Source organism: Notolabrus celidotus, chromosome 3 (assembly GCF_009762535.1).
Source record: "Notolabrus celidotus isolate fNotCel1 chromosome 3, fNotCel1.pri, whole genome shotgun sequence".
Taxonomy (NCBI): domain Eukaryota; kingdom Metazoa; phylum Chordata; class Actinopteri; order Labriformes; family Labridae; genus Notolabrus; species Notolabrus celidotus.
The window spans coordinates 27,188,719-27,210,763 of NC_048274.1; the positions used below are offsets into that span (position 1 = coordinate 27,188,719).

The window sequence follows — 22,045 nt, forward strand, 5'->3', positions numbered from 1 at the left end:
TACTACAATAAATCAGAGCAATAAATATTCAGCATAATTCCAGGCTGTATGGCATGACACAAGTTACTATAGCTAAAAATGACTATTTATGAAAATTGCCCTGCTGTGACATGAAACTGGACAAAAACTGTTCCATGACATTAGCAGAAATCTTGATATTTCACAAAAATACCTATGTATTTGATTGTGTGATTATGCTAATTATTACAATTGATTAAACTCCCCCATATGCTCCATACCAGGTTTAAAAAATGTGATAACACGAGCTCTCTTGTTTGTCTGTTTTCTAGGCAAAATAACATGATCTTGCATTTGATAATTTCGGGTGATAACCTACTTTGTCATCCAACATTATTTACTGCCATATTTACAAACCCTTACTTGAATGAGAGAGCCAAAAGAGTATTTGAGCAAACAAACAAAAAACCTGGCAACTACTGTCATTTTAACCCCCCAAAAAGACTATTGCTTACCATAATGGTGAAATTACCTTTATCTGTCTGAATCCATTCATAATTCTGGGGTTTTGAAATGTGCCTTTTATGCCCATTATTCTATTATTTTTATTATTATATTCATCTGCTACATGTGCACTCTGGCTTAGGCTAATTTAACTTATTTCATGTCTTTAAACGTACTTCTACACCTTTCTTTGTCCAGATAGTATTTTTAGTTTTATCTAGAATTTTTGGATTTGTGTTTAGGTTTATATATTTATTGTCCTTACTGTCTTGTTGTGTCCTTACTGTCTTGTTAAGTACCAGTGTTCCATTCACCACGTCCAATCCCCTGTGTGTGCGAGCTCACTTGGCAATAAAGCTTCCTTGAATCTTGAATCTTGAATCTTGAATCTTGAATCTTGAATCTTGAATCTTGAATTTTGAATCTTGAATCTTGAATCTTGAATGGTTCACATTTAATATGGGAATTGACAGATTTCCTTTGAGTGCTATTAAACATCTGAGAGCAGTAATATTTAATGTGCATGACAAGTACTCTGGAACTGTATTGAAGAGTGTTACATTGGATTAGCATACTTAGCTGATTTTGCTCTTAAAAGCGTAATTTTGTGTAGTTATATTAGGTACACATACCCCTCTGCGCTACGTGGGGGTGGGAACTTTGGAGGAAAGTCTTATTTTGAAAGTGCTTGACCGGATGCTGCTGGTCGTCTCGTGTCAATCTGCTGCTGCGTGAACGATGGAAATGTCTAATTACAATTTTACCAAGAATACTCTCGTATCTAAGGTTTGGATCGCTCTGAGACGGCTCGACTTGAATGGTTCGTATGTTTTTTTAAGTTTGGTAGACTTTTCGCTGAGTGAGAAATGTTTTTTCAGCAAGTGATGTTTGCGGTCCGTGCTTTTGTTTCCATGACAATACAGCATCATTAACTCTTTGTAGAATAACCTTAACCAAGATTTTAATTCTCAGACCATGGTGTAAATTCATTTTTAAAGTGTTATCAATTTTGACATTTTTTATTTAAGAAAAGATGGTCGATGTAGCTACTGAGCCTTAATATAACCATAAAAGGTAAAAGAGGAGAGCAGCAGCTGCGTCTGAGCGTTGAGTGCTATGGTTGAGTGTCATCAGCTACCTGTTGTCTATAAGTGGGTATCAAGGACAGAGCGATGGGAAACCTTTCAACCAAGTCATAATGAGACAAATCTCTGGCTGCCAAGTTATTTTCAAAGCTAGGACATTAATTGATAATCATAGGGGTCTTGAGTTTCTAAAGGAATAAGCAAAAAGACAACTGCTTTGAGTAGCAAAGTAACCCAATAATGTATTGTACCTTTACTTGACATTGACAAATCCACTATCAAACAACATGCAAGTCATATTATATTTCAAAATCTTGATCGAGGATGAAGAATGTATGATATGTCACTTTAAAGCTCATTTACTGTTGTTTTGCCATGCAGGGCCTAAATTTCCACATCACATCACATTTGTGTAATTTAGATATTTTTCAGTTCTAGCACTTATTATGTTAGAAATACACACGTGTCAATCAAGAAATGTTTCCTTAAGAAAAGATAAGATAAGATATTACTTTATTGATCCTGGTTCGGTTCTTGCAGCAACACAGACATAAGTACAATTGAGAATAAGTTTAAATAAGTACAAACACAAGTAAAAATAGAAATAGATAAATAAAAAATAGAATACAAATGTAAGATATATACATGTTACAAATGATGTAAATAGTGAATAGTGGTAATTACAGGAAATAGTAGTAATTACAGGAGATTTATGTGAAACCCCTGCACATGCATCATTCAGCTCAAATTTGTACCAAATCTTAAACACTTTTTCATGGGAGGGGAGTTCTGTTGGCATTTGTCATCCACTTGTCCTAAAGGTTGTTCTTAATAATGTTTTATGACCGACCTAGAGACAATGATGACTTGAGTCATTGGTTACAACCTAAAACACAAAAGGCTGTCATGTCACTGAGTGTTAGCATCTAATGTTGTATTTGATGCAGATGACAGAGTGATCGCTCTTCGAGAAGCATCTATTCCTCCATCAGCTGAAGTCTCCTTGATCGTAGAGGTGTGCTCGTCTGTCTACCTATTAATATCTCTCTCTTTGTATATTTTTGGATATTGAATCCTTTTGTGTTGCATTTCTTTCCAGATTATCACCACCACCTTCGGGCTAATCTCCTCTGATGTCATATTGAAGGTAGAACAACTTATCAGCCCTCATGTTTGAAATGACTGTTTTTGAGTGTTGCTCCACAGGATGTATATATACTGTATATATTCTTTGATAGATCTGGAACTTAAAAACAAAGTACGTTAATAACTGTAGCATGAATTTGTTTTTAGATGAGGAACCACTGTGGCTGTCTGATCCCTATGAACAGTTCAATTCCTGCCAACAGCAAGCACATGTAAGGTTGCTCTATTGTACACAATGAGTTACACTGATTCAGTTGAAGCTACGTTTATTAAGCATGCACCTGTTGACTTAAAGTGATGGCATTTATCTAAATCTTTTCATGTGTTTCTTCTGATTTTGTCATTATGTTTTGATGTCATGTGTGAAGCATTTTAATTGTGAATAGCCTTTGTGCTGAAATGTGTTGTATAAATGTATCTTGTCTTCTCACTGCAGGCCTTATGTGCTTGAGGTAGCCAAGGTCTTTCAGCACGGTAAGAGAAGATTCTTCTTCTGTTCTTGTCTTTGAGGCCCTTCATGAACTTCTGGTTAAGACCATAGACTGTATAAAATGTGGACGCAGTATTCGTGACGTTACCCATCTGTTCCTGAGTGCTGTTTTGAAGCCAATAGACGGTGGCAGCCATTTTGGAAATGCGGAACTCAACCAGGCATAGTGTGACGTCAAGCTGTTTTTTGAACCAGGCTGTAAACATGTTTATTTCTGCTGCAAAGATCGTCTTTTTTGAATTGGTGTCTATGTGGTTTCTGGTGTTTCTGCAGCCAGCCTCAAGCAGATTCTCGATGAATTGCAGTTTATAACACTTCCACATGGGCTTCATAGTTTGAGGCCGGAGGTTGCCGCTTGGTTAAGACCTACACAAGGGCCTTAACTGTGTATCAGATTGTTTTATTTTGTAAAATACTTTGCACTTATTTTCTTTCTTGTGAAAGCATTAGGACTATAAAAAGAGGAAAACTGTTTGCTTGTGTCCAAATGAATAAAAGTGGCCTTAAAGCACCTCTAGTGCTTATACTATTTTTTTAACTTTTAAGCATTTCTCTGTTCTGAATTTAGTTATTAAACAATGAGACATAAAAACTATTGAGATTCAGAGTTTCTTAGGACAGAGTCACGATAGTTATTTCCTTTTGTATCAATCTTTGTTATTTGCAAAGTTAACAAGCTGTTGCTTCAAATACATCATTAGGGTTGCAAAGGGGTGGAACATTTCCGGTAAATTTCTGGAAAGTTTCCAGTAAATTTCCATGGGAAGTTAAGCCGGAGAATTTTGGAAATATTCCAAATTGGAAACTTTCCCTGGGAATTATGGGAATGAATGGGAATTGAGGGTAATTTAATGGGAAGGTATCATATCCAAGCATAAATATTTGTTTTGTTATAAGCAGACATCCGTCCAAAATAATACAATTAAAACATATTTAAGATAGAACTTTAGCAAGTGTTAAATGTTTTATTGAACAATCAATTATTTCATTGAAGAACAAAAACATGAATGTTGAGTTAAATATTACTCATCCCCCCCGACCTAACCCATTCAAAACTTTGCAAAGATGCAATCCCAACAAAGTCCCATTCAAAATGTTAAATGAAAAGAGCCCCTCTCCCTCCAAAGAAGTCCCATTCAACATGCAAATTAAAAAGCATCTTCCCTAAAGCTTCCCAAGCCGAACCTCTGCATTTTTGCTGAACCCTTTCAGGCAATGGGCTCTTACTTGGTCTCATCAACATCCTCCATGTCCACTTCCTCAACATCCAACTCCGACTCTTCCTCTTGAGTGTCACTGCCCAGCCTTGTTGAGAATGGCTCTGCATAGATATTTAACTGTACTTGCATGAAATCTGTTTTTTTTAGTCAGGATTATGCTAAAATATATTTTCCACAACTATATTTAAGTTCCCTATTAAGAGCCAACCTTCAATTTAGTAAATTCCTGGGTTATTCCCGTTAATTCCCATAAATTCCCAATAATTCCGATGGAAAATTTTCCAACTTTGAAAATTCCCAGAATTTTGCAACCCTATACATCATATAGACCGATTTTGACCTTCTCATCTAAAAGCAGACCATGTATTTACTCTTACTGGAGAAGATGTGTAGTATGTTGAGGGTACTGCAGTGTTTTCATTTTAAAAAGCCTCAGAATATGAATGAAATTCCAAGGTTGGACAGTAGAAGTGAAAACCTGAAGAAAAAGATCAAGTTTAGTAACCACTGTTCTGCCTGTGATTTTTCTATTTCCAGTGCGTCCCAAGCCTCGAACCATTCCCATGACTGTTCTTAACAGGAGCATGACGACCAGGCTGCAGACGATTGACCGGAGGGTAAGGCAGTGTAACAGGAAGTAAGATGGTAATAGTACCATACACTGAATGGTGTACACTAACTACCAAACATGCTGATCCACAATAAAAAATACCACATTTCAAGGAGAAGTTCAGTCCTCTTAAAACAAACTTTTTTTCCCTATGTTAATAAAAGGATAATCTAATACTGTTGTCTGGATCCTCTACCTTTTTGAAACCTGCCAGAACATAAGTTTTGATCCTCTGTTGTTGTTTTTTTTTACAGATTGAGAAACTGGGAGATCTTCTGCCTCAAATTAAACTCAGGCGCAATGAAAAGCTAAACCAGGTATTTCAGTTTTATTAACAACAGTACACTCATTCTTAATTATACACCTTGACACAACCATATCTTCCGTAACCCTAGACAGTAAGTTTCTTTGTGAAAATGTGACAACTAATTATTTGAAGAAATTAATAAACTACTGTGGTTGCATTCTTTTATTTGTTTGCATCTATTCATCCACCTGTTGATGTGCCCTCTCCTGACCTGTTGCAGGAAATTGAGTGTCTCGACCAGAAACTGAGGTTTCTTCATAAGAGATTGCAGGTGAGTCATTCTGAGCCTTTGTTACTATCCAACTAAAGGTCATGTTACCATAGATTGAATCAGAATAGTGACAAAACTAAGAAAGTTGAGTCATAATAAACAGCACCACATTTGATCCGTATTCTGTTCCATTCTGCTTCAAAGTGGAAAAAGTTTTAGTTATGTAATGTTAAAGGTTTGGATGTGTGGCCTTTCTGATGACAAATGGTTTCTTACACTGTTGTGCTTTTCCAAACAACACTTCTGATTTTGAATATACGTAACTAAGAAATCTTACACAATGATATTTTTCCAATAAATATATTAATGAACCCTCAAAAGACCTTGGGCCGGTTCTGTGACTTTTCTTCTGTTGCTCCGTGTTGTTATTTTTCAGTTTCATGTGATACTCTGATGCAGGTGGCAGATTCTCGCTGCTGGAAGGGAGTGCTGACCAGAGCCCCCCTGTGGTGAACACCAACCTTTCCAGATATTTCCAAAGACAACAAAACATCTTGAAAATGTGGTCACACTGGATATGATCTGATGTTTTGCAACTTTTTCCATGGATCCATGTGTGCAAAAAACTGTAAAACTACACATACGCTTAGACACAGTGTATATATAATCAGCATCACCTACTGTTAGCCTTAGAGGCATTCCTTCGAAATGATGTCAGCAGATTTATTTTTAATTTATGGTATGTAAAATATGTAAAAACTATTTTGCATTTTTGATTCTTTCAATGTATTGTAGTGAAAACAAGTGTGTTTTTGGCTGAAGGATAACGATTGACTAAATGATCATTCATAACCCCTGGTACTTGATACTAATTTTACTTTTATGATTGTGAAATTAGAATAGAATAGAAGGGAATGGAATGGAATATCGTTATTGTCATTGTACATGTACAACAAAATTGAAGTGCAACCCATTTATCAGTGCAAAAAGATGCATTAAAAGAACAGTAGTAAAAGAATAAAAAATCATAAAAACAGTAGACAAACAGAAATAACAAAAAAACAAACAAAGAGAAACATGCAGCATTGAACAGCCAGACATTCAAGTGATCAAAAGATTGCACAGTCCCATTTTATATTTGCATTATTTAGCATTAAGTGCACTTATTACATTTAAATTGAGCCATTATAGTGAAAGGATTAATCGTGTTTCGTTTTTGTTCTTATCAGCTAATTTCATAAAATCCATACAACACATCTCTGTATAAAAAAGTAAAAGTTGTGAGATCATTCAGTAACAAGTCCACAATATAACTTATGTTGTTTATAACTAATGTTTTGATGGGTATCATCAGTAGAGGATTTTGACACAGACATTCAGAGATGTGTTTGTGATTATTCCCTGTTAGACGTTCACTTCCTGTGCCTATAGAGGAAGCACCAGACGAGAAAAACATTTATCCTGCTATGGTGTCATTCAGTGTTAATGACAAATGAGAGGGCTCACTATCACTGTTGAACAACATTAGTCTATTACACCCAGTGGTGGACAGTAACAGAGTAAATTTACTTGAGTACAATACTTAAGTACATTTTTTGAGTATCTGTACTTTACTTGAGTATCATTTTTTGAGTAAACTTATGACTTTTACTCCACTACATTCAGAAGACAATTATTGTACTTTTTACTCCACAGCATTTCAATCAGTGCTCTAGTTACTCACTACTTTTACTTTGAAGTCAGCTCATGAATTTCCTTCTCTTTTCTGAAATCTGATCCCAAAGACAGTAAAATGTGTTTATGTAGTTCTGTTTGTCTCAGTGGTTTAGACATACCTCTATATCGTGCTTTTCCACGGTTGAACGTGGAGCAAACACAGAGCAGATTTCACTCAGATCAGACAGTTCATTTAGAGGTGGTAATGATGGCTAGAATCAGAATCAGAATCAGAATCAGCTTTATTGGCCAGGTATGCTTGAACAAACAAGGAATTTGACTTAGGTAAACTTTGCTCTCTTTGTACAAGGCATAAGAATAAGACATACAAAATAATAAAAAAAATGTAATAACAATAACATCAGCTATAAATACAAAAGAACAACAAATAGGCATGACTAATACGTACAGGCTAAAATAATATGATAATAGTGCAGTGGTGAGTAGCAGAGGTAGTTTTACATTTAAAAAAATAGTAGTTAAATAATAAAAATAAATAGAAATATGGAATTCTGCTTGGAGAATTGTTGCATTGTATATTTACATGTATATTTACAGAGAGTATTGATCCAACAGGTATGACACTGTTATGGTTTAGTGTTCATCAGAGTGACAGCCTGGGGGAAGAAACTCTCCGCCTGAGCACCCATGGCCATATCTTCAGCCCGTGTTAGAGGTTTTTGAAATGAAGAATGAAACGTATCGTTTCAAATGTTCTCCCTGTTTCCCACTCTGCCCAAACATAAAAAATTCACTGTCCAACCTGAGAAAGTTTGTTGAGCTATAGAACATTTGTTTCATTCAGGATGAACATTTCAAACTAAGCTGTCTGTGCTTGGAGTAACTTACTGTTTTTTCTCCATGGTATAGTTTTAGAGATTTAAAGTAATGGTTTCTAGATAAACATGATATTACAAATGTACTTCTATGTATTCTTCACTGCACTGATATATTGTGAAAATACAACATTTTACTTTTTTTTAAAGAAGTACTTTGAATACTTAAGTATTTTTAAAAGCAAATACTCGAAGTACTTTAACTCAAGTAATAATCTGACAGAGCCAGTTTCACTTGTATTGGAGTAATATTTGACCAGGAGGATCTATACTTTGACTTAAGTAATGAAGCTGTGTACTTTGTCCACCACTGATTACACCTTTGAGAGTGACATCCAATACATAATCATTTAGGAGTGACAGGTGTATCATAGGTAGTCGGGAACTCAGAATGCTTAATTGGACACCCTTTTGAATGTATTACCGAAGCTGTTCTATTTGATGAAAGAGACGCTCTGAGGTAAAACAGAAACTAGTGGGTCAGCCTGTCATCATGTGTCACGAGCCAATCCAGGAAGTACCGAGCAGCTGATGATGTCAAGCTAAACAATCCCGTTGAAGATACGAGCAACAGAGAGAAACAAGTGTCTCCGTGCCTCACAGAAGAAGCCAGTCTGTTGGTGTCAACAGACTCTGTTAAAACGCGAATGTTACCAAAATGGAAAGATCTATCAGAATCGTCGTGTTTTCGGTCATTTTCTTGGCATCGCAGGTAAGTTGATGAAAACAGTAACTAAAGTGTGGAAGCGTTAGCAGCTCAGGCCTGAAAGCTCAATGTTCAGTCCAGACACGATAGCTAGATCTACTTTAAACCTTTAAAATGATGAGATATTAGTGTGTGGAGAACACACTGTGATCATGTGTGTGTGAGAGGAACCGGGTTTTTTCATTTTAACCTTTTAATGCTGCGGTTAACAAGCTAATCAATGTTAGCTTAGATATTAGGTCAGTGAGTCACTCGAGATGACTGCAGTGTGTTCAAGAGACCAAACTGTGTCCTTAAGAAGTCTAAACTTCTTTATGGAGAAGAAGTCAGACAGTTTCTAAAGTCTTATATTATGTAACACATAACTCACAGGCCTCTTTCATATTATTTATCGAACTGAAATAGAAGTTTGACGGAGGACACTTTCTCAGATGCCCCCGAAGGTGTGACACGGATGTGTTTACGGACAAAGGTTGGATATCTACTGTAAGTCAGGGCTATTCAATTCAATATTTGGTCGGGACGGATTTTCAGACTAAGGACATGAGCTGGGCCGGACATTTTTAGAAGACAGTGAGCAAAGTTAACCATTTAAAAGAAAAACAAATAGATGAGATTACAAACACACTGGATGTTTATTAACATCCATTATTGTCACATCCAAAAGGGCATAAACACAATAAAAGAGCAGTACTTAAACTAAACCTATGCTGAAATACTGCTCCTTTAAATTTTACTTTTCAAACACATGACTTCAACACATTTTGACAGGTAAATACAAGCACATGTTAAGGTGCATATGAACAAAAAAACCAAAGTGTAGATTAGGAACACAATCTTTTGTTTTGGTCATATCTGAAAGTGTATAAAAAAGTAACTTGCTCAACAGCAACTTTTCAGAACTTGAGGTATTTTCTTCTTTTTTAAATAATAAAAAACATAGTTTGTCCCTGTCCATATTTGGTCCCATCTGAGACAGTCACAATTTAAGTGCATGTAATCAAAAAAATAAACAGTGGGCACAGTTTTTTCTTGCCGGACCCAAGTCACAATCACTCATCAGTTGCTTCGGGCCACTCAAGGGTTGCTTTCGGGCCGCTAATTGAATAGGGCTACTGTAAGTAATTTAGACTTTCAATGATCACAGTGCAGCAGTGTATTGTCCTTGCATTAACCTGAACCATACATTAACCATACAAAATATATGTATGAGGCTGAGCTGGCCCTAACTGACTTTGTGCCCTAGGCAAGATTTTAACTGGTGCCCCTTGTATTATAACCAACTCCAACAATCACATCACATATATACTGAAAGACAACTGATGTCCAGCTTTATGTTTTACAGGTTTCCTTTGTTTTAAAATAAAAATAACCCCTAAAAGAACATTAATAAAAGGGTAATAACACTGATATTAGCAGGAAAATAACTATACATTTTCAAAATGCATAATGTTGTAGTAGTAGAGTTTATTCAGTCATTATAAAACTCTAAAGAATATTTTTTTTCTCTAACAGATAAACTGCCAAGAAGCCATCTTGCACATTTCAAATGAAAACACACAGAGGGAGTACTGCCTCGTCCACAATCACTCCTGGACCCCGCTGTCACAAACCCTTGATGCTGCTGTAAGTTTTTATTCTCATTCGTATTCTGTTGTGACTTTTTACTTTTAGGACAGACAGGAAAGTAACTCCAACTTCTAATGTGTTTTTTCTCTCTGTTTGTATCATGAGCACTGAAATAGATAAAGTTAAGAGGTAAGAAGTAGAGATGGTGGCCTTGTAGACTTAGGTTGTTTGACTGTAAAAGCGGTAAACGTGGTGACTTCTGTTGTGTTGTCAAAGTTATGACTGGAAAACTAAAGAGATCGCCCTCTCATTTCATTCATCAATATCACCTTCCCTTTTTCAGGAGCAGTATCCACTGGTGAACCTGACCTCCACTGTGCTGTGTAATACTCAGGAATCAGTCCTGATGAGGTTAAGGACAAAGCGGTGGTGGTGATGAGAGGGGACTGTGACTTCAGCCAGAAAGCTGTTGTTGCACAGAGCCTTGGTGCTAAAGCTTTGCTCATTGCCAGCAACACTTCATTGGTATGATACTTACACCAATCTGTATTTCGTTTATTAAATGGGAGGACATTTTCAGTGTTTTTAAATATCTCATAGAGGACTAATTATCTTTCCTTATTGTCAGTTTGATGTCACCATAAAACTTGCGGTCAGTTCCATAAACGTAACCAGAGAGAGTCACAGCAGAAGTGATTCATAAACAAGGAAGTTAGTGTGGTGTGGGGGATTTCCATGTAAATATGAATATAGTTTGGCAGTTAAAAATATTTTTAAGAACTGTATTAATAAACTTTACCCACATGTATCAATCTGCATGCTAAAAATCTCTTTGTACTCTCCTTCTCTTCAGATCACTCCATCAGCCAATGACTCTGAGTATGCTAAAGTCCAGATTTCTCTGGCTCTCATGAGATACAGGGACTTCCTGGAGGCACAGCAGGTCTGACGTCTTTACTCATTTCTTCTGTTACAGCCTATTTAATCAAGGTGGATTAGATGTTGGAGCTCAGCTGAATATGGAGTTACTTAGTCTGTGTTTGTCCTCAGGTATTGGTGAAGGGATGCAGGTGAAGCTTTATGCTCCGCCAAACCCAAAAATTGATGCAAGCATAGCTGTATGCTACTAATTTCCATCGTCACCATCGTCTTGGGTGGCTACTGGAGTGGGGCATGTGAGAAGTGAGTTACTGCTGCTGTGCATACGAGCTTATCTTTACTTTTGTATACTATCATTTTGTTTGCACAATAAGACTTTAAAGGAAACATGTTTGTGTTTTTTGGGGGGCAGGGAGCGACTGAGCAGTAGTTTTGCAGGGGGAGGAAGTGATGAAAACAAAGCAGACAGTGGGGAGCTTTTCCTGTATCTCCTCTCAAAGTGGTTTTCTTCGTGGCCCTGATGTGTGGGATGCTGGTCCTCATGTACTTCTTCTACAACATCCTTGGTGAGTGGTGCAAAACCAACTCTTGTGATTTCTGAAGCAGTGGGACTGTCTTATATTTGCTTACATACCATTGTTTTGATTTCTTCACCAGTTTACGTCATCATTGCTATCTTCTGCATGGCATCTGCCTCTGCACTGTTCAGCTGTGCAGACGCAGTGCTGGACCTGATAGGCTGTGGCACAGTGAAGTATGAGCATCTCTTTGTCAGCATATCTTGAGCAATTATGTATTAATATAACCTGATGAACAGCTTTCATAGTAACCTATCAAAGTGAATGTGAAACAGCTGTGTGTGTCTCTCTGAATGAAACCAGTCTTGACAGCTTTAAGCTTTCTCTTTACATGACTGCTTGTGTCTTTTTCTAGCTTCTCTGTCCGGAATTGGACCTTCTCGGTGAGGTCTCTCATTCTGGCTGCTGTATGCATCAGCATAGCTGTGGTTTGGGGGCGTCTACAGAAATGAGGACAGGTACTGCAAGGTTACGCAAGTATAGAGAACGCAAAAATAAAGTGTGTCTCTCTGTTGTACTTAGAGGACCATGTGTGTGTGTGTGGTGAAAAAAGGAGGGGTTAATGTTTTAAAGTTATCTTGAAGAACACCCACATCCTATCTGTGGTTTGGACTGTAAAACACCAAAGTCAGTGTTGGCAAGTTTGACATGTTTGTAGGCAATATGACTGACCTATTTCTTAATGATGCCACAGTGACATACAGTGGGGTTCGGAAACTATTCATACCCCTTCACTTTTTCTACATTTTGCTATGTTACAACCTTATTCTAAAATTGATTCCATTTTTTCCTCCTCAACATCTACACACAATACCCCATTATAACAAAGTGAAAAATGTTTTGTAGAAATTTTTGCAAATTAGTTCAAAATAAAACTCAAATATCGCATGTGCATAAGTATTCCGACCCTTTACTCAATACTTTGTTGAAGCACCTTTGGCAGCAAGTACAGCCTCCAGTCTTCTTAGGTATGATGCTACAAGCTTAGCACACCTGGATTTGGGGAGTTTCTCCCATTCTTCTTTGCACATCCTCTGAAGCTTGATGAAGTTGTATGGGGAGCGTCAGTGCACAGCTATTTTCAGGTCTTTCAATCAGGTTCAAGTCCGGACTCTGGCTGGGCCACTTAAGGACATTCAGAGACTTGTCCTGAAGCAAAACACTCAATCTGAATAATTTCTTTAACTTGTTAAAATGTATCAACACATTAGATATCAGTTTGTGTATGTTTCAGTTCTCTAGGCTTTGTGTTATTTCTCATCATGTCAAACTCAATGCATTTCCTTCTGCGTACGCACACGCCAAGGCTAAAGCACAAAGTGAAACATCTTTTTGTGTCCTTATAGATGGATCTGGATCTTGCAGGAATCTACTTGGCATCGCTTTCTGCCTTAACTTCATGAAGACCATTCACTGTCCAACTTCAAGGTACCTCCTTTAGAGCCCCTCTCTGAAATCCCTTCTCTCATCCTTCTAGCTTTGCACCTCAGTGTACTTTTGTCTTTGTATTATGATCTTTGAAGACAAGGTTTTTGTAATAAGTCCATTTTATGCAGTCTTCTTCCATCAGTATATTAACACTGTCCCATCAGTCCAGATTGCATTGTATTTGAATAAACACGGCTTAAAGTAATAGTTATCTATTTTTTTCCCCCACAAACAACCAGATCTGTGTGATTCTCCTGAGCCTCCTGCTTGTGTATGATGTCTTCTTCGTCTTCATCACTCCGTTCTTCACCAAGGTATGATAATATGTTTGGGTTTTTTTTTGTCATACAGGAGCAGTGGAGTGTTTTTGTTTGAGCTGCTACTGTTTTCTTAGCCAATCCTCCATATCTCTGCTGATATCTCCAACCCCTTCATATCTACACAGACATCAGTTCATTGGAAACATTTTGCATCTCTGTTATTATATCAGAGATGAAAGCTGGTTATAAAGCAGAAACCTGATATGAATGCTTGATATCTCTTCCTCTGTCACTAGAAGGTGTGAGCATTATGGTTCAGGTTGCACTTGGCCCCTGATGCCTCCGGAGAGAAGGTAAGTCCCTTCACATTACTTTCGTTACTGAAGGGGACAACTCCACCAACTGTTTTCCACAAGACATTTTCAAAATATTTACTTTTGTCAAATTCCATATCCAATGTACAACCTCTGTCGTGAATTAGGTTTAATGTCTTTAATTCTAAAGGAAAAAGATCAAATAAATTAAAGCTTATTTTTCCAAAAGCAAGGTCACAATCATTTCTTAAGGCTTAAGACTGTAACACCCACCTGTGAATAAACTCATTGATAGTGACTGGGATCAAGAAGAGCAGTATGCAGTTTCTCATGCAGGGGTGATATCATGTACAACAAGGTTAAAGCTAGCTTGGTGGCTTTCCCCGTCTCATTTGTTCTGGCTTTTATTAACATCCTGGCTGCTTGTTGTTTTTTGCCCTGCGGGGTATTATAGACTGATTGACTAACTCTAGGCTGGGGTTGGGTGGGGTCTGTCGTAGACACAAGGTAACATGGTGGAAGTCCCTGCTGAACCCCAGACTCCCTCTGAGAAAGTAAGACTTCATTTGTTACCCTTTTACTCTTCTTAAGGGAATCCTATCGTAGTCTATATTTGCATGCATGGAACACAGATACATTGATGTTATTGTTGTTATTTAGTTACAATGAGAGAAGGAAATAAAACAGAACAGATGAAAAAATTCAGACAATAAATTATAATGCTATTTTCACATTCAAAAACGCTTGAAACATAAAAACAACACTCTGTATCAAGTTCTTTATACCGCATGTTTTTGGTGCCCGCCCTTTATGGTGTTTCAGCAACCCATATTCCCTAAACCCCTGAGACACTGTGGTAAAACTTTATAAAATAAAATAATTATAAATCAGCATTTCGATTTTTTAAAGTTGTATTTTTGGGGCGTAGGGGGGCGTAGGGGGGCGTTTTTTCTTTTTATTGATAAGACAGCTGAAGAGAGACAGGAAATGTGGGGAGTAGGGAGCGGGGGAAGAAATTCAGCTATGGTCGCGCGCGGAAGTTGAACTGGCAACCTCTGCACGAGGACTATAGCTTCTGTATGTAGGGCGCTTGGGCCGCTAGACCAACAGCGCCCCACATTTAAATTTCTTACAGTTTTTTTTTGTTGTTGTTTATTTTTAAGTAATTTTATAACAAATGAAAAAAGAACAGAAACACAATATTTAATGTTCAACCTTGTCAACTTTTTTAATATTGATGCCTTGATGCCTGTAAATTATTATTTTTAATTATTAAGTTACTTTTGTGTATTTTTTTCCCTTTTTGATATGACAGCTTAAGAGAGGGGGAGTATAGAGTTAGGGAAGACGTGCAGCAAAGACTGAAATCAGCGGCTGCGTACAGAGGTCCATGGCATCTGTACATGGGGCGCATGCTTGAACTGCGAGGCTAACCTGTTCCCGATGCCTGGAAAGTTAAATGAAGTTTTGCACAGTGTCCTTACTTTTTGGAATTGTAGTTGCAACTTAGTTGCCTTAGTGCCTTTCTTATTGGGTTTTTTTTAAACGGCCATTAACTTCTTTGTGAAGAGTAGGGGTATACACCTAACCTGTTCTCATAAGTGCAAGGGAATGATACACACACTCTCATGTGAGTGTCAGGTGGTTTATCCAGAACAAATCAGTCAAAGCAGTTTTCTGAACACAGCACTTCATCTCAATCTGAATCCATGTTCGAACTCGTTTTCATAGTGCTGCAGTTTGTAAAATAGATGAGCTCATCAAAGGGGTACATTTTGTATGTGTTAATATAAAAGTGTCTTGATTTTATTTTAGGAAAACACAGAGGGTTTAAGAATGTGGCTTTAGCATGAATGTTGCTTTTTACTGAGAGCAGCCCAGATACTTCAGTGAGGAATGTTAAGCCTTTTAAAGGAAAGCTGAAGCTAGAGCACCTTTGCCCTTAGAGTCTCTTTATTCTCTGGGAATTAGACTAAAGAGGCACACACCTTTTGTGTATAAACCCTGTTTCAACATCACACAGTGTGTTCTGCAAGTACTTGTGTGAAAGTGTGCATTGGTGTTTTGTCAGCACACATGTAGAGAGAAAGTGGAGGTGTAGCTGAGATGTCAATCCGATGGGAGCAAGAAAAAAACAAAACAACATTTTGAAGCAGTATACATCAATATGAGTTGATGGTGCCTGGTTAGGACATTAACAGGAGGTTAAGAGTCATATTGAGTCAGTGTCACAGAATGAACAGCCCACTGTGTTGCGGTGCATACAACACAAATAATCTGTTGAACCTCTATGTGATCATAAACATGTCACATGTTTTATTTTCAGCTGCCAGTCGTAATGCGTGTCCCACGGTTCTCAGCTTGGGCTCAGAACCTGTGTGGGATGCAGTTCTCCATTCTGGGATACGGAGATATCATTGTTCCAGGTGAGGGTTAAGTTTTCACCATCCTTGGTTAATATTTTGAATACAGACAAAGTAGCAGCTGTTGTCAGGCAGTTGAACCACAGTGTTTCAACCAATATGAGCCCACGGAGGACAGATAGAAAAAAGGAAATCTATAATGTCCCAGTTCAATACTCATAAGTTAAATATTTAAGCTGAGCTTCTCAACCAGCTAGCGTATAAGCAGAAATGCGATTGGTGGTATTGTTTCTTTGCCGAGAATAAATACAGAAAGTGTGATGTAAATAACCCTCTGCATCTTGATTGGTTCAACAGGTCTCCTGGTGGCTTACTGCAGCAGGTTTGACGTGTGATCAACAGCAGGAAGAAGATCTACTTCTTGAGCTGTTGCACAGGTACCTCACAGCTCCATGTCATTTAATATAAAAACCTCCAGTTTCTCTAAACCTAAAAAAAAGATCATCGAGTTAGTTTTCATTACACTCTTGATAGCTTTAATCTCTAAGTGAACAATATGCCTTGGTTTCTCTCCATATTCAAGAAAATCATACATCAGACATTTATAAACACTACGTGTGACAATATTTAATTGACATTTGTATCATAAGAGTATTTTTAATGATTCTACTTATGGCTTGTTTCCAAGTGGTCTGGTATGGATCAGTACTGTTTGGTACGGGTCGGATCGGTAACGCCTGATCCTGTTTGCGTTTCCACAGCCAGCCGTGCCCTACTTGGTGGGCGACGTGTAAGTGTTCTTTATTACCGCTGTTGCATGGGAAGTGACAATTCTTTCGACCAATCAACGGACTGCAGTGTTTCTAGCTCCACCTTCTGGGGTTGGATCGGTATGTCTGGCACCCCAACAGAAGGGTACCAAAAAGTGGGACAGTACAGCTTGGTAATTTGGGGATCTGTCCCAGTTTTAGTCAATGGCAACGCCACAAAATGCGTGCCAGACCGAGACGAAACCGAACTGAACCGCTTGGGTGGAAACAAGGCTTTAGAGGACTACAGAACAGCTGATTAGTTCACCAACATACTCTGATTGTGACTCTCTTTGTCTGTCTCTTATTTCCTCTAGCCTATCTGCTGGGAATGATCGTGACATTTGCCGTGATGCTGCTGTCAGGCATGGGTCAGCCTGCACTACTCTACCTGGTGCCCTTTACACTGATAACGTCTGCTTGTGGTGGCAGGGTGCAGGGGAGAGATGAGAACAGTTCTGGACAGGAACTTTGTACGGTGAGAGGACCTGAAAGAGAGTTTAAGCTGTGTCTCATGATATGGGAAGTGAGTGTTAGTGATGCACCCAGTGATGGCTTTTTTTTGGTAAGACATCTAGAATAAGCTAAGTGCATCATGAGATCATAATGCACCACCACAATACACAGCACACAACGCAGTGACAATGATGCATACAATAAACCAGATTAGGCCATGGATCATTTAGAATACATACATGAGACCAATAGACATTACTTGAATGGACCAGAATCATATAAAAACTCGTACAAAATTTAAGATAAGAACACTTGATTTTCTAAACTTTGAAGATGAACATAAAGTCCGCCAACCAGTAAGACTAGATAGAGAACAATTATATGTGCCAGGAGGAATCTGCCTCCTCCCAAGCATGTAGCTCTGATAATAGATGTGTTGTTAAGTGACATGAGGCAGAGATATGTCAGAGAGATTAATGATTTCTTATTTGGACTAAATTTGAAGAAGCTCCTTCCAAGGCAACCAAGTTGAAAGAAAGGAAAGAAAAAAAATTTGAGTGGATACATGATGCCGTTCTCAGAAATAATGCCGGAGATGAGAGGCATCAAGTCTTGTTCACTTGACAGGGATAGAAAAGAGAGGCAAGGACTTGAAAGCGTGTAAATTCCATTATTTTCTGCAAGGAAAAGGAGGAGACACTAAATTAGAAATAAAGACTGATTTTTACGGAAGCCTACACAACTGATTTATTTTTGTGTAATTGAACAGAGACATTAAATATGAGGAGCACAAGAGAGCTTATAGATACTTGAGGAGAGGAATATTATAACACCTCTGACCATCAATTATCCTGCTGGTGTGTTTAAGCAGAAACTTAGGAGCTCATTTCAGGAACTTTTGATTTGTGTTGATTTCAGTGGACGAAGTGGCTCCTCTTATCTCTTTGCTGTTTGTTACCCTGTACTTGTTTGAGTGTGTAATTATCAACAAAAATGCTTCCTGTATTTTTTTTTTCAAATAGTACGATATATGCGAATGTTTTTTTTGCTGAAAATGTAAAAAAAAAAAGGCTGTCTTGGCATTGGCTGTCTGTCACCCTGTTTGATACCTACCCTGTAGCAGCATTCACAGTCATTGAAATAACTGTGTAGAAATAACCTTGCTGACAGTAGTCTCTTTGGCTTCTGTAGATCATATAGAGGCATCAGTATTAATTTCATAACCAGCTTAAAACTTTTCACAGGAGCTTTGATAAAGAGGATAAACTAATGATTTATAAAGATATTACCATGTCTTTTTTCAAAACCAGTTGGGTTTTCAGATTGAGATTTCAGATTTCCCTTGTGTAGATTATCCATCACAGAGAACTTGTCAAAGTCACAGTTCATCCATCCATGTGATGAGTTCCCTGTGCTGGAAGCTGGTGTTTTGTTTCAGTGCAGTTTCAGCTAGCAGTGACTGAGTCATGTATTAAGATTTACCCCATTTCTGTTAACGTTTATGAAATGGCCTGCATAAATATACAGGGTCGGGTAGATAAAGTTGTAGTTGATATACTTTGATAATCATAAAAACAATACCTTTTGTAGGGATGCATGGTATATTTTTTTTGGCCGATATCCGATATGCTGATATTTTACAACTCATTTAGCCGATTACCGATATTTTTTTTCTGCACACATAATTGCAGAGATCATCAATTCTCTTCTGTATTGGAATTAGCATACAGTATTATGGTGATACTCTTATCACATTTGTTGTGTAATATAAATTTCTTGTGCAAAATAAGAAAAATACTTAATACACTAAAACTGCATATTTATTTATGACAATTGCTTTCAAACAAAATTAATCAAAAAGATACATCCTACTTAAAACTTGGATGATGCTCTCCCTGAGACAATCATAACAAAACCCACAACCAGGGCAAATTTGGCCAATTTCACATTTGACATGGTAAGTAAACCTAACCTGTGTTCTCAGGGAACATGTGAAAAGTGCAACTGTACAGCAATTAAACCCACATAAATAAAATGGTTACTCTTTGACAGTAAATGTGTCTAAATTAGTCAGCTACATGTACCTTACAGGACTGCTGCTTAAATTCAAATTTAACTTAAAACATGAGCCCAACATGTGTGCAGCAGCCCATCATTTTTATCAGTTAATTATATCGGCATGTTGGCTGATTTCCAATAGTTCATTTTAAAGCCAATATCAGGTTGATACCGATAATGCCGATAATATCGGCATCCCTCCCTTTTTGTCCACAATATTTCTTACAGTGAGCTACTGGACTATCTGAGAGTTACATGGACAAGAATGTGTTGTGAATATGAAGGACCAAAAAGAGAAAGATAGACTTCAGAAAAAGGAGAAAAGGCATTCATCCATTTCCAGTGAGAGTTTAAGGCTCCTTGGAAACAGCATTAGGAGAGCCAATCACTGACATCTCACTTCTCCACCTTGGTTCATTAACTGCTCTTAAGACCAATTGGTGTCACTGAGGAGCAATAGAAGCATTCAGACATGACAAAGTAGCATTACAGAGGATTGTATAGGTGACTAAATCTGCCCCCAAGTGTCAGCTGCTCTATCACCAGACTATCAGCATTAACATTATCCTCGGTTCATACTGTGAGCTTAAAACAATAGCTTGTTTTGTTTGCTTTGTTTGTAGCAGAAAGAAATGACAGCCTGCATTTCTGTTGCCCAACTTTGGTGTTGTAGTACCAATCAATAAATTAACCTTGAAACTTGAAAAGTCGACCTGGCTTCCTCTTCACCAGGTCTTGGACTCATCCAGGAAACCTTTGCTGCCAGGTGTGCCTCCTCCAACCCACAGCTCTCCCCTGGCATCTCTCCTGCTATATTACAGTTGCTTACTGCAGTGACTTGTCTTTTCTTATCGGCTTCATTCATCCCCTTATTCTTTTGATATTTTACCCTCTGATTTCCAGGGTCAGTGTGATATTAAAAGACCACACATATGCCGTACATTTTCATAAAGAAAGAACTGAGAGAGCCTTACTTTGGACTGTTCAATGCTTGCATTAAATGACACTGGGTGTCACTAATTGATAAAGACAAATTTGAGATGCATCTGGGGAGCTTCACAGCGACTCTCCACAGTGGACTTGTGTCAAGCCATGGCCCTGGAATACCATTAACCTCATTTCTTCCTTTCTGCAGTTTATTTTATTCGCAGTTTGTTTCATCAATCTCTTTTCTCAACTCATCCATGCTGTTCAACCAAAGTGACTTGTACCGCTCATGTCACTCCTTATTTAAGCAGCTACCAACATGGTCATGGTCTCCTTCTGCATGCTTGTGCTTGCAGTTAACCCTGAGCAGCTGTGGCATGCATTTTGAAATGTGTCATTTCTGTGGTCTGGTGTTTGTATATGCAGTACGCATTACAAATTGGTCCTGTATTTGTCCCTCTCTTTCGCTGCGTATTTAGCAAACCAAGACTGCAAAACTGAGACCTAATCGTTTTCTCTTTTCCCTTTTCTGTAGAGGGAAGAACTGAGTGCACCGTAGAGGGAGAAAATTGCTGACCCAACTCCTGGAGGATTTCTTTTTACATTTTTATATTACATCTCCAGAACAAGGGAACACGTGTAATTAATCAACAGAAACTTAAAAAACAGTAATGGTTCATTTCACAGCTGTGAATACTTAGGATGCATACAGTATATATTGTGTAGGTGGAACTGATGTTTTAAGTGGTTGAAAGGCTTTTCTGGTGCCTATAGGGCCGGTTAAGTTCATGTTCAAAATGTAATGACTTTGCCTTGGTGATTATTGCAAAAAGCAAATGAGAAAGCACTTTATGATATTCAGCTTGACAGTTTCATTGGGGCGGGTTTTGGGCTGGGGGGGGTTAATCCCTTGTAGACACAGTCTGATAGATTTTTGATAACTCTTCTGGGGTTTCTGTGTAACCTGTTTGTAAGATGTGATTTCTTTCAATGCCTTATATTAAAATCAACAACTTGTATTTGATGCTCTTGTATATTACTTGCCCAGCTGAAATCATCCACACAGTCAAACCACACATCTCCAGTCAAGCAGTAACATATTGCTATGTCTGGAGAAAACTCCATTCCAAGTGTTTAGAGGAAAGACACATTTTTAAAAGACTTATGGGGGTTTTATGATCTGTGAGGCAGCCAGGACTCCACGCAGAGCCAACATTAATCAATAAGCGCTTAGATTCAATTCAGCAACAATAGAGGATGCTACTATGATGGAGATGAAACAGCTACGGATAAAATGCAATTTTGTAAAGTGTTAAGCAATATAAATTTAATTCTGCCTGGCTGTTTTTTAAGTTTCCCTGTAGACTCTGCTCTGAGGTTGTCCCCTTTTACTATGAATGTCAGGTTGAATATAAAATGGTTACAGGTGTTTATTGCCCTGAGGAGAAAACCTATCGACAACACAAACACTCATAAAACATACATCTTAAGTCAATATGTTTGCCATTAGGGGATTTATAATAAACAATATGCCCTCTTATTTCTAAATCTGGTCCTACTATATTTCAGTGAGGTACTCTGAAACCTCAGGTTAAAGTATCATCTCTACTTTTTT

At 37.9% G+C, this 22,045-nt stretch overlaps 2 protein-coding genes across 3 annotated transcripts; both read left to right on the forward strand.

Annotated features, from left to right (window-relative positions):
* Positions 1-1,141: 1,141 nt before the first annotated feature.
* si:zfos-1056e6.1 (uncharacterized protein LOC107988029 homolog) lies at positions 1,142-6,383 on the forward strand. 2 transcript variants are annotated; one of them, XM_034680502.1, is made up of 9 exons: positions 1,142-1,282; positions 2,495-2,562; positions 2,647-2,694; positions 2,841-2,905; positions 3,130-3,167; positions 4,941-5,020; positions 5,268-5,330; positions 5,541-5,591; positions 5,968-6,383. In XM_034680502.1, exons 1-9 carry the CDS (start codon positions 1,201-1,203, stop codon positions 5,983-5,985), a joined length of 513 nt encoding a protein of 170 aa, XP_034536393.1. In that variant the 5' UTR covers positions 1,142-1,200; the 3' UTR covers positions 5,986-6,383. The 2 variants fall into 2 exon arrangements, with proteins under 2 accessions (XP_034536393.1, XP_034536392.1); XM_034680501.1 differs by having other exon boundaries at positions 1,144-1,282; positions 5,991-6,383.
* A 2,057-nt stretch (positions 6,384-8,440) lies between these two features.
* Positions 8,441-21,454, forward strand: zgc:123258 (uncharacterized protein LOC641502 homolog). Its single transcript, XM_034680726.1, is given in 24 exon segments — positions 8,441-8,795; positions 10,305-10,415; positions 10,702-10,744; positions 10,747-10,883; positions 11,212-11,308; positions 11,409-11,474; positions 11,477-11,540; positions 11,650-11,723; positions 11,726-11,803; positions 11,895-11,991; positions 12,171-12,249; positions 12,251-12,273; positions 13,162-13,183; positions 13,185-13,221; positions 13,224-13,243; positions 13,483-13,556; positions 13,798-13,856; positions 14,325-14,371; positions 16,144-16,243; positions 16,538-16,570; positions 16,573-16,617; positions 17,307-17,467; positions 20,234-20,269; positions 20,966-21,454. Coding segments are annotated over 24 exon segments (1,581 nt in total). The 5' UTR covers positions 8,441-8,741; the 3' UTR covers positions 20,990-21,454.
* Positions 21,455-22,045: the final 591 nt, after the last annotated feature.